Consider the following 12,223-nt stretch of genomic DNA (forward strand, 5'->3'; position numbering starts at 1 on the left):
GGTCATAGGAGAAATCAGGAGTCTCCAAACTCAAGAGCCAAGCAACAGAGATACCGTCAGGGAAACGGGAAACCATCAGCTGGTGGTCGAGGGCTGGTGACCAACAGAAGACCTGAAATAGATGAATCATATGGTGCGGATTTTAAACAATGTAGAAACACAGAGAAGTTTCATTTTGATAATGGTTTTTATATTACTGGGGTATTATGTGGGGTGGATGTCAGATTTTTGTTGGACAGCGGTTCCACAGCTTCACTTTTGTCATATGAGGGATACTGCAAGCTACCAGAAAAGTTGTCTCCCGTACTTCAACCTACAAGTATTAATGTGCATGATATCAATGGACACCCGCTCCCAGTCCATGGAGTTGGAAAATTTCAGATATATCTTGATGACATGGCGCATGAAGGAAGTCTTATGGTTGTTGACATGGATATTGGGGCAAGACTTCCTCCTTGAGTATGTTCACTTCATTGACTACAAAACAAGAACATTAAGAACTGAGAAAACAGATGTTCAGTGTTGGATTGCTAATGATAAAGACTCAACAGAAGTTAAAGTGAAAAGAACAGTTTCCATACCAGCCTTTCATGGAGTGTGGGTTCCTGTGTCCTTGACTGACTTTGATAACCCTGCCCTTGCTGATACAGGTTTCTTTGAACAGCTCCACACATTTAACGAGGACATCGAAATTGTTGATGGGTTGATTGATGCTAGGTCAGACCAAATATTAGTCAGTATATTGAACCACAGTGAACATCCTGTCAAGCTTCAAGCAAAGACAACTGTCGGGCTATGCAGGAGTGCACATCATGTGAATCAACGCAAAATTCAACACAGTGTAGCTTCATATGATGACACTAGAGAGGACCCGACTTACGAGAAAACTTTACCAGATCACCTTTTAGACCTATTCCAGAGAAGTTCTAAGCACTTGAATGACGAGCAAAAACAAAAATTATTTGACTTATTGATAGTTTACAAAGATGTATTTTCTATCTCCTCGGATGATCTTGGTTGTACAAGAATTATAAAACATAAAATAGAAACGGGAAATGAGAAACCTGTAAGGCAGCCCCTAAGACGCCAGCCGATAACGAAGAGAACTGTTGAGAGAGAGGAAGTGAAAAAGATGTTAGAAAAGGGAGTTATAGAGCCCTCCACAAGTGCTTGGGCATCAAATCTAGTGTTGGTGACAAAACCTAATGGAACAACCAGAGCATGTGTTGACTACAGGACACTAAATACAAAGACAACCAGATATGCATACGCACTGCCTCGTATAACGAATGTCTAGATTCTCTCTCTGATGCTTGTTGGTTCTCTACTATGGACCTAAATTCAGGTTTCTGGCAAATAGAAATGTCTCCTGACGACAAAGAAAAAACAGCATTTGTGACTACACTAGGATTATTTCAATTTCGTGTCATGCCATTTGGTCTTGTAAATGCCCCGTCGACCTTCGAGCGCTTGATGGAGAATGTTTTGAAGGGTCTCCAGTGAACTGAATGTCTTGTCTATATGGACAACATTATCTCATACAGCCATACATTTGATGAGGGTCTTAAGCGCCTAGCCACTATATTTGCTCGACTCAAAGATGCAAACCTTAAGCTTAAACCTGGAAAATGTATTTTCTTTCAAAAGCAAGTTAAATTCCTTGGTCATGTAGTCTCCTCGGATGGTATTCAAACTGAACCAGAGAAAATTTCAGCTGTCAAGAATTGGCCCATTCCCAAAAGTGAAAAACAGATAAGATCATTTTTAGGCCTTTGTTCTTACTACAGGAGGTTTGTTAAGAACTTTGCTGAGATTGCTAAACCGCTACATGCATTGTATGAGAAAAATGCCAAGTTTCTGTGGACTCCGGAATGCCAGAAGTCATTTGACTCTTTAAAAGATTCTCTAACATCTGTACCAATATTGGGATTCCCTATTCCTTCCATGCAGTTTATTCTTGACACTGATGCCAGTAACCAGTCTGTGGGTGCTGTTCTGTCACAAGATCAGGGTGGACTGGAAAGGGTTGTCGCATATATGAGTAAAACTATGAATCGTCATGAGCAGTCCTATTGTGTCACCTGCAAGGAACTCCTAGCTGTTGTTACAGCCCTGCGGAAATTTCATCATTACTTGTATGGTCAAGATGTGCTGATACGCACCGATAACGCCGCTGTAAGTTGGGTGAGGAACCTTAAGAACCCCACCGGTCAGATGGTTTCAAGAAATAGAAACCTACAACTTGACTGTTTCTCACCGCCCTGGAAGGAAATATCAGAATGCTGACGCATTATCCCGAAAACCATGTAAAACATGTGCAAGACAAGAAATGGACAAAGATGAAAGTGATGAAACGGACGACAGCAATAATGACATAATGATCCCTGTTCCTTTAACCAAACCTGCAAAAGATCAAACCATAAGAGTAATTACAAGGAGCCACCAAGATCCAGCGGTTAACATTAGAAACCAGGAAATATTAGAGGGATGGGATATAGAAGAGCTGAGACAGCTTCAAATGGAAGATCCCTCCATAGGGTTACTGCTAATAAAGCTTACTGAGGGACAAATTAGGCCAAAATGGGATGAAATATCCCATAACCCTGCTGCTTTCAAAGTTCTCTGAAGACAGTGGGAAAGACTAAAAATCATAAATGGAATCCTGTATAGAGAATTTTTAGACCATGACACTGGAAAATCTGAGTTGCACCTAATAGTGCTGGAAAAGAAGAAAACAGATGTTTTCCATTTCTTCCATGACATTCCTACAGGAGCACATCTGGGTGCTGAGAAGATGACAGAGCGTATTAAACATTCCTTCTACTGGCCTTCATTGTCCAAGGAGATCTTGGACTACAGCAGACGCTGTGACTTGTGTGTCTCTCGGAAAGCATCCCAGAAATCAAATAGGGCTCCTCTCGGCCAATATCTTGTATGTGAACCTATGGAAAGAATAGCACTAGATGTGTTAGGACCGCTTCCTGTTTCCACTAAAGGCAATAGATATATTCTTGTCCTGAGTGATTGTTTTACAAAGTGGACTGAGGCCATAGCTATTCCCAATCAGGAATCTCAAACCATTATTACCATTCGTCAATGAAATAGTTTGCAGGTTTGGTACCCCTCTACAAATACATTCAGACAAGGGTAGAAATTTTGAATCCAAGGCATTTAAGGATATGTGTGAATTCCTACACATAGATAAGACGAGGACCAGTAGTATGCGACCTCAAGCAAATGGCAGTGTTGAACGTTTTAATCGCTAACCATGTTCTGTGAACACAATCAGAAAACTTGGGATTTGTATCTTCCTCAGGTTATGATGGCGTATCGAGCCTCTGTCCATTCCAGTACTGGAAAGACTCCAAACCTTATGATGTTGGGAAGAAATGTAACCCTACCATTGGAGGCAGTGATAGGCAAACCTTTCTGTGGGTCCGATGATGAGGTGGAACCAGATGATTACATAACAGAACTCCAAAACAGAATGAGTAAAGTCCATGCACTGGCTAGGGAAAATCTGAAAAAGACCACAGATTACAACAAACGCAATTATGACATCAAAGCACAAAAACGGACAATGGAAAAGGGACAGCCTGTCTGGTTATATGACAACACTCGTAAAGTAGGAGTTTGCCAAAAGCTGACCTCCAAGTGGAAGGGTCCTTGTTTAGTCTTGAAGAGGATAGATGATGTCAATTACCTTGTGCAGAAATATCCAAGGACGCCTGCAAAGGTCTACCATGTTGATAGACTCTTGCCCTACAGGGGAAAAACTCTTCCTGTCTGGTTTAAACGAATTTTAAATAAAATCTGATGTTGATGTAACTGTCGATGGTGTTCCATATTTTTTTTCTTCATTTTTTGTTGAAGAAGAAATCCTTAAGGTACCAGTTAGATGTAGATGTAGAAGTTGGCATGCCAAAGAGGTAGGGAACTTAGAGAGCTGGCTTGATCACCCAGTCCCTTTCCCTGAGACGATGTTGGAGATGGCTAGACAAGTCATTTATAAAACCGTGTTATAAATGTGGACCTACTACATGTACTTGGTACACATCAACTATTACTAAGTTGATGTCTTGTTGGAACCCAGTCTCCCATCACTGTAGATGCGTCTGTAAGAGACGATGTAGATGTATAGTTAGTACGTACATGTAGTAGACGTATAGAGGACGACATTCTATTTTATTTGAACATCATCGCCAGTAACTCAACCTATATTGCATTACTTACCTAGATGTTTCCCCATGTAGTTGATGTGCCTATGTTTCCTTCGTAATTACCATGTAGCCACTAACCAAGTCATGAGTCATATACACATATACTTAATAGAAGTTAACCTAGAAGATACCTGTTAGTGATGTCTTGCCTATACCTTAGAAGTTAAGATGATGCCTTAGATGGTCATAAAGTCAGTTTCGTAAAGTGATGCATCTCTGTTCAGAATCAAATGTATTAATCATATAATGGAAGATTGTTGGCTCTGTCCATCACGGTTCCAGAGTAGACGGGAACTGAAGAACCATATGATGCCCGTCCATGGGACCATGCGTGTCATTTGTCCTTGGTGCCCGGAGGAACGCGTGTACAAGAGGGTAACGGATTTGAGGTTCCATGTGAAGCAGGCCCATCCACACCAATTAGCAAAGTATCCATCGGAGTTGATCACAGAATCCAATGGACTATGGTTCAGCCTGGATCCAGAAGGATATGGACGGTTAGTTAAGGGCAGCCACCCATGCTCGAGTGCTGGTACTCGAGTGGCTATCCAGGGCAAGGAACATCAGTAAGAGAAAAGATGAGTGGCAAAAAGGTTGGGACATGATGAAGCGCAAGGACATCATGGATGCTCCCACTCCAGAAGAGCTCTTCCAGCCAGACTATGACGAGAGTGGCATCTATGTGGCTAACACACCTAATCCAGAGGAGTACTGTCCCTCCAAACCACAGATAGAGGTAGAGCATGTTGATCTGGTTAGAAGGATCGCGCTGAAACAGGGAAGACAGGTCTTCAATGTAACCTTAAACGAGAAGATGTTGGGGGATGCCAGGTCTCTGACTAGTATTTCTAGGAAATTAGCTGTACAAAATAGACCAGAGAAGACTCTTTTTAAGAAATTGAAGCCAGTGAAGTCCGTAACAATCAGGAACAGGCTAACAAAGTTTATTGGGGTCGAAGCAAGGTAAATTGACCAGATTGAAGAGAATATAGATGAAGGTATCCATCCACCCATCAAAAGGAAGAGAAAGAGCCCGGAACACACCATCCAAGTACCATCTACTGTGTCACCCACGTATGCCAAAATACCAACAGAAGCTGCAGCCATCCCAGATGTTCCAGTAAAACCTCTTAAGGATCCGTTCTACTCCAAGCCAAACCTGCAGGAGAGGGCAGAGAATCTTCTGAAACGAGGATGTCTACCCTTGTTCCCTCCCGCCCGTAGAGACTGGGATGCAAAAGAGGTAACCATGAAGGTCGACCACCTCACTCTCACTTGGCCACCTGCTGGATGGAAGGAGATGTCACCTGACAGGCGCCTTTTATCCTGGGAATTTGCAGCCATGTCCATGCAGCAGGCTATGGATCCAGCGCAATCTAATGCCATGGAAAGAACCGATCTGCTAGATAAATTCAACTTCCTTGCCCTACCAGGAACTATAGAAAACCTGTTAAAAAGAACGACCAACTAAAGAGGAAAACACGATACTACATATATGAGCAACTGAAACAGATTGCGGTTGGAAAAATGGATGGGGAAGAAACGTGGATCCAAATGATGGAGAAATCATGCGCCTTGAGAGACAGGTCAGCTGACAACATCCTCGCCACGATTGATTCCGTCAATATTTCTGTGAGACTGTGATTTTATTGTAAATGTAAACTTACCTGTGGTGGAAGCAGAGGACATCCATTTTGGACTAGGAAAGACAAATTATGACACTTAAATTGCATTCTTCAATATGTCATTGATCCAACATTTATTGCTAAATGTTTTCAAAATTCAGGAGATTTTCTAGTTAAATTTGGGGGAGTGTAACCTGTTACTTGATTTTCTACCTTTAACATGTTTGGATCAATAATAATTAGTGACATTGTATTGTGCACTACGATGTATTCCTTCAGAAGTGGTCTCGTATATTTTGACATGTCTCATATTTACACGTGTTCCGATAGTTAAGTTATTCATTTACGAGTTTTGAGCAATCTCGAGTCATTTCATGTACTTACGTGCATTCCCTTGAATAATTCCTGTTCTAATTACCAGTTTTAGTTTCACGAGGGGTAGTAGTAGTAATAATATTGGGGAATGTCGGGTGGATATTTACATTTCATGCTTTTGGCTGCCATCATCTTTTTACGAATGCAGTATCACTCGTCACTTCCGGTTTGGTGACGAAGATATTTACGATGGTTGTGAGATAGTATTTACTATGTGAATCATTTAGACATATGAATTAATGTTCTTTAACAATTTGAGGTTGAGAATTCGTTGTTATTTATTACATACATGTACTACATGTAACCAGTCATATCTTAAGGAACTATATTTGTTTACGGTATCGTTGATAGTAACTGTATTCGTGCGCACACAAGACAGAGTATGTTTAACCCACATGCATGAGATATTGTGATATTTATTTACTTCTTTAGATTAGCAAATTGGGCTTCTTAATATATGTTATTCAGTTTTAATTATCGGTACTTGTTGATATTCCTTTCGCGCTTGTACGGTAGCCTGTACGGGAAAAAGTAGTTCTGTGTGGGAAATTGTGTGGGAGCCAATGCCACCGTACAAGTCGCCGATTGGTTAGAGGCCTGTATGGCATATTTTGATTGGTTAACTATAGTCATGTGGTCTAGGACCGAAGGTTATAGAAGTAAGCTCGCTACGTTACTACGGCAGATTTCTACAAGTTGAGCGGCGGTAACATTCAAATCTCTTCGAAGAAAATTAAGGTGAGACTACTCATAATGTAATAATCATAGTAAAAACTTAGTTAGAAATCTCCTACCACACTGGACAACCAAAACTTGTATTTCTGAAAATTCAGCACTTGTATAAAGCCTGTCGTAGTATACAGAGTTCACCACATGAAGAGATTTTATTTGTGCCTTGTTTTGTTTATTCATCATAATAAATACAGATTAAGACTGAAAAGTTTCTAGTATTCTTCAACAAAAATGGAAGAGAAATGTGACCGAGCTATTGTTTATTGAAGTTAAATGATCTTTGGAATTATCCTGACATGAGTGGATCTGCTGAGGATTCAGAAATATACAAGCAAACCCCTATCCTTGGGTAGCTTACAATGTATATATAAATATATATATATATATATATATATATATATATATATATATATGCAATTGCAAAAAACATAAACATGTAGATCTAGATGCAAGGTGAAGATAACGAACAGTGAGTAATCAATCTCATAACTCCTATAAGCAATACAAAATAGATAGTTGGGCAAATACGGACCCCTGGACACACCATAAGTGGGATCAGGTGCCCAGGAGGAATAAGCGTCCCCTGTTGATCGGTCACACCCGCCGTGAGCACTATATCCTGATCAGGTACACGGAGTTATCCGCAGTCAAAATCTGTGTGCCAAGAACGGTTTAACAATCGGTATGAAACACGTCAGACAGCATTTGGATAATAAAATTATTACTCACCACGCACTGTAATTATTCCATGATCTTAAATCCCTTAAAACACCAAAAGTAGAAATCAATGTCGTCTGTTTGCTATTTTCCATTTGTAATTGTCCTTGACCTTTATAAAATTCCTTATATAGTAAAACAAATTTTGTTTAGATCTACCGTAAAACTGGTGTACTTGTATTATCATGGCTTAAAAACTAAGGTCACTTCTGAAATTGAAGACTAATGTCTTTTGTATTTCTTTTCATATCAATGTTTTTTGATTGTTCGGTATCATTTTTTGCGATGATTTAAATATTGATAATAAAGTGGCGGATCAGGTTATGCCCATTTTTTTTTTACCTTAAGAATGTCTCTGTAATCGTGAAATGCATCTACACATACGTATGCTATTTTCCATTTGTAATTGTCCTTGACCTTTATAAAATTCCTTATATAGTGTAAAACAAATTTTGTTTAGTAATTATTTAGACAATCGGTTAGTCAAACAAAATTTGTTTTACACTATATAAGGAATTTTATAAAGGTCAAGGACAATTACAAACGTATTATGAAACGGGCCCACCATAAAACCCCAGATTATGTTTGTTCTCCAAATATCGAAGAAATGTTCCTGAGGATCTAATGTCTGTAAACATTAATTATGCATAATTAAATTGTGATGACAGAATGGACAGTATAGGCATGCAAGAGAGGACTGTCAATGAAGTTATCAAGAAATGTAGGGACACTTCCTCTCAAACAATGAAGGAGGCTAAATACAGGCGGGAGATATACAAAACTGGTGGTGGAGGTGCCTCCCCCCCCCCCCCCCCCCCCCCCCCCCCCCCCCTCCTCCCTCGTGAACACATCTGACCTTAGTCAGAAGATAACAATATTATCATATTAAAATTATGAATAACTGCAATATCTGTTACTTTTGTATTTAAAAAATTCGTTGTGCAATTTCACTGTGGATATGTTACACTGACACGCAAAATGACACCACTATTTGAATTAACATGTATTCAAATTATATATTTTAAAAGTTTAGACGTCTCGTAGTTAAAAATAATTAACAATGCTGTAAAATATATTATGTGTGGCCAATAGGTTTATTTTGGCTAAGACAAACTAAGCGTTATGATTTGATATTAATCCATTATTCAAATAGTTTGGATTTGATATAATGATAATAATTCCAGGTTGTTGCGATAATAGGCAAGACTTCGGTGGAAGGAATTGAAGGTGGTCTAGATACAGACGATGTAGAAGGTGAGTTTACAGGGCTATCATATCAGTCAACAGACATTAAAAAATCTAAGAATGACTAAAACTTAGTCTAAAAAAGCAACATGTGTAGTGGTTCAAATAGTTATATAAATCTATTTGTAGAGGTGGATCTCTTTAATTTGGAGGACGTTTGGATTGATTCGGAAACTGCTGTAGCCCCTACATCCAACACCTGCCGTCCACTCATCATTACGTCATCATTCCTGGGTTCCTCCTGTGAAATAGCTGATATCCAGAGTCCAGTATCTGCAAGTTCGTCACTAGAGGTCCACCTCCCGAAGTCTAAAACGTATGGGCATTTCTTTTAAAGAAAAAATAACATGCTGTTAGATAATCATTTAAAACTATTTTGCCACGAGAAATATACTTAACATGCTTAAAACTTGGAAATAAAATATTGCATGAAAACGACATCTTTAAAGCGGAAAAGAACTGATGTTTACGAACTTCAGTGCCAGGTTCTGGAGCAGGAATTGGAGAAAAATAAATTGGAGATAGAGAGGGCGCGTCTTCAGATAGAAGTTCTCCAAAGTTTAAAGGAACGCAATGCGAACGATTCTGTAACAGAGCTGTTTTCTGCATTGACTCGTTGAATGTAATAGAGTGTTGGTGGGGAGAGAGGATGTGAGAGAGAGAGAGAAAGAGAGAGAAGGAAGGCTTTAGGGTTTTAATCATGAGTGTTGTCACATTTGTTATATTTTTTCCCTCTGTTGTTAGTTGAACTACACATGTAAATACATTTTATGAATTGCTCACTTTCTTTGTTATAATGAGTATCAACAAGTTGAAAACAACCCCGGCTTACAGCAGGTATGTCTGGATTATTGTTATATAGTAACTTGTATTGACATTCACCCAACATAATATTTTGAAAGACTATAATGCACCCCAAAATACAAATACAAAAAAATATCAATAGCTTGCTAGCGTAGCCACTATGACATACATGTTTGAGTACCTATGTAAACCGATGTTGGGTTATTTGGTCTCTGGTGGTCTTTCCGTCATTGAGAGTGCCCTGGTAGGTTACCTCTTCATCCACGGTTTGTTACGCATCATCTATCTCCGTAAGCAACGGTATATGCTTTTCTACACAAATATTATGAAGCAGGCAACAAACATAAATAATTTTGCAGCACTTTTCTGGTTTAGAGTCAAGAGCTCCGTCTGTTTTGTGAAGACATCTGTAAGAAAAGTTCGTCAAAATTTTCACGTTTCTCAACCATGTCGATATTATTGATGCTAAAAGATCAAGATGAATAATCACATATTGTAATATATAAAGTGAAGGTTACCTAAAACGTGATTTTAACACTCCAAAGGCCTGCTCCACCCCAACCCTGGACCTCCTGTTTGACCATTAAATCGCTCCTCTGGTCTCGACGTTGGATGATTGATCGGGGTCAACAGCCACGGTCTGAGAGGATATCCAGAGTCCCCAAGTAACCATCCATCCATTTCACCTCTTTCGAACTTCCGAGCAATGGAACTATTGGCCCATATAAAAGCGTCGTGGGTTGATCCGGGCCACTTACTGACAATGCTCAAAAACCTGCGTATAAATGATAGTTAATTTCCATTTTATATAGTATATACCTTTTAAAATTTGATTACGTTGCTAGTTAACTGTTGTTTTTATTTAATAACCGTCTTTTAGAATTCGAATTCTTTTTAGAATTTGAATTCCTCAGCCACTGAGGTATGACCAATCAGATGATATCAGTTGAATTATAATTTTTGTTAAAGGGAGTATAACCACTTGGTATAGAAATGTTAGAAATCATTAATTATCATGCTTCCATTTGATATATCAAATATTATATATATAAGTTAAAGCAATTTTCAAAAATAAATTTTTATGCAATAATACAAGTAGTATACGTTCACTGAAAGAAATACCTAGTCAACTAGACTAGCTAGTTCGTCAAATGTCTATATGTGACTCGTAGAAATGAATTTGACTAGTAAAACTTGTAAAGTTGACGAGATGAAGAGTTGAGCGCGTGTCAGAGGAATTTTTCCCGCCAGATATCACGTCATTGCTTACGTCTATACTGTGAATCAAGAAAGCAGACGCCATTTTCTAATGCACTTATCGAGGGCTTGTATGTTGAGTTGGTAAGTGTAATGTTACATACTGCTATAAATACACGTAACAAAAATCATTTTATGATTAGCACGCATTAATATATCTATACGCCTAAAAGCTCAATTCTGGTATATGTGTCTTTCGCCCCATAACATTAGTATGTCAAGTAGCCTCATGCCAAGCTCGTAAGAACACCGCAGGGGCAGATAATTTGATTTTTATTTCATGCAGGGAAAATGAGAAAATAGAACATTCGCTCTGAAGTGTGGATTCGCCACCTGAGCACGTTTGGTCCCCAATCTGAAATATCTTCTTACCACAATTGCTTGGGTTTAGGACAGGAAGGGTCTACCATTAATTTTGGTTTTCAAAGGGAGATTCCACCCTCAAAATGCATAATTTTTATACCTTATAAATTTAGGACAATTTTCTGACGGTAGGGGAGGGGAGGGGGTCCGGCCCTCTACCAGAACCTCCAGTTGCCACTCTGGACCCGCCACTGCATATATGAGTGGATTCAATTATTTTTATGTTGAAAACCTCACTGATGCATGCCAAAAATGTCTTGCTGCTTATTCCTAATGTCGAAAATATATCAAATTAAGCCCTTTCAGGAAAAAAAACCTCTCACTGGTTATGACATATCTGTTGTAGGCCTAATAAAACCAGCGAGCGTTTTTTTTTAAAGTATGTTTATACATGTAGTTTCAAATATTGAATCCTGTCAAATACATGTTTGTATTCTTGTAATTTTTTTCTTCAGATTTTGCTGGTGTTCGAATGACTTGGTCCAAATACAAGTTCAGCTGATATGGACAATTTTTAACTGAAGGCCTCTTGAAATTTAAATGAACCATTTTAAATGTAATGGAGTTAAAAAAAAATGCCACCCATGCTTAAATATCTACAGGAGAGCTCTCAAATAACGCAAGCAGAAGGTCAAAGAAAATGTGAGTAACTTCTTTTGAATAAAATTCAGTTTTTCCTGGTATATCTAAGGGTCCGTGTTTGTCCAATTCTCTATTTTGTATTGCTTATATAGGGGTTATGAGATTGATAACTGTTTGTTAGTTATCTTCACCTTTCATATGTTGTTCATTAGGTGATATATTGTTTACATTGCATTGTTGTGTGTATTGCGTGCTAGGCAGTTAGGTGGGTAGATATGGAACGGAAACAGTGGTCGTTTGGTC

The 12,223-nt window shown here is 38.8% G+C and overlaps 1 protein-coding gene across 1 annotated transcript; it reads left to right on the forward strand.

Annotated features, from left to right (window-relative positions):
- The first annotated feature begins 403 nt into the window (after positions 1-403).
- Positions 404-1,297, forward strand: LOC125680030 (uncharacterized). Its single transcript, XM_048919475.2, has one exon. The coding sequence runs from the start codon at positions 404-406 to the stop codon at positions 1,295-1,297; it is 894 nt and encodes a 297-aa protein (XP_048775432.2).
- Positions 1,298-12,223: the final 10,926 nt, after the last annotated feature.

The sequence above is a fragment of the Ostrea edulis genome, chromosome 2, assembly GCF_947568905.1.
Source record: "Ostrea edulis chromosome 2, xbOstEdul1.1, whole genome shotgun sequence".
NCBI classification, from domain to species: domain Eukaryota; kingdom Metazoa; phylum Mollusca; class Bivalvia; order Ostreida; family Ostreidae; genus Ostrea; species Ostrea edulis.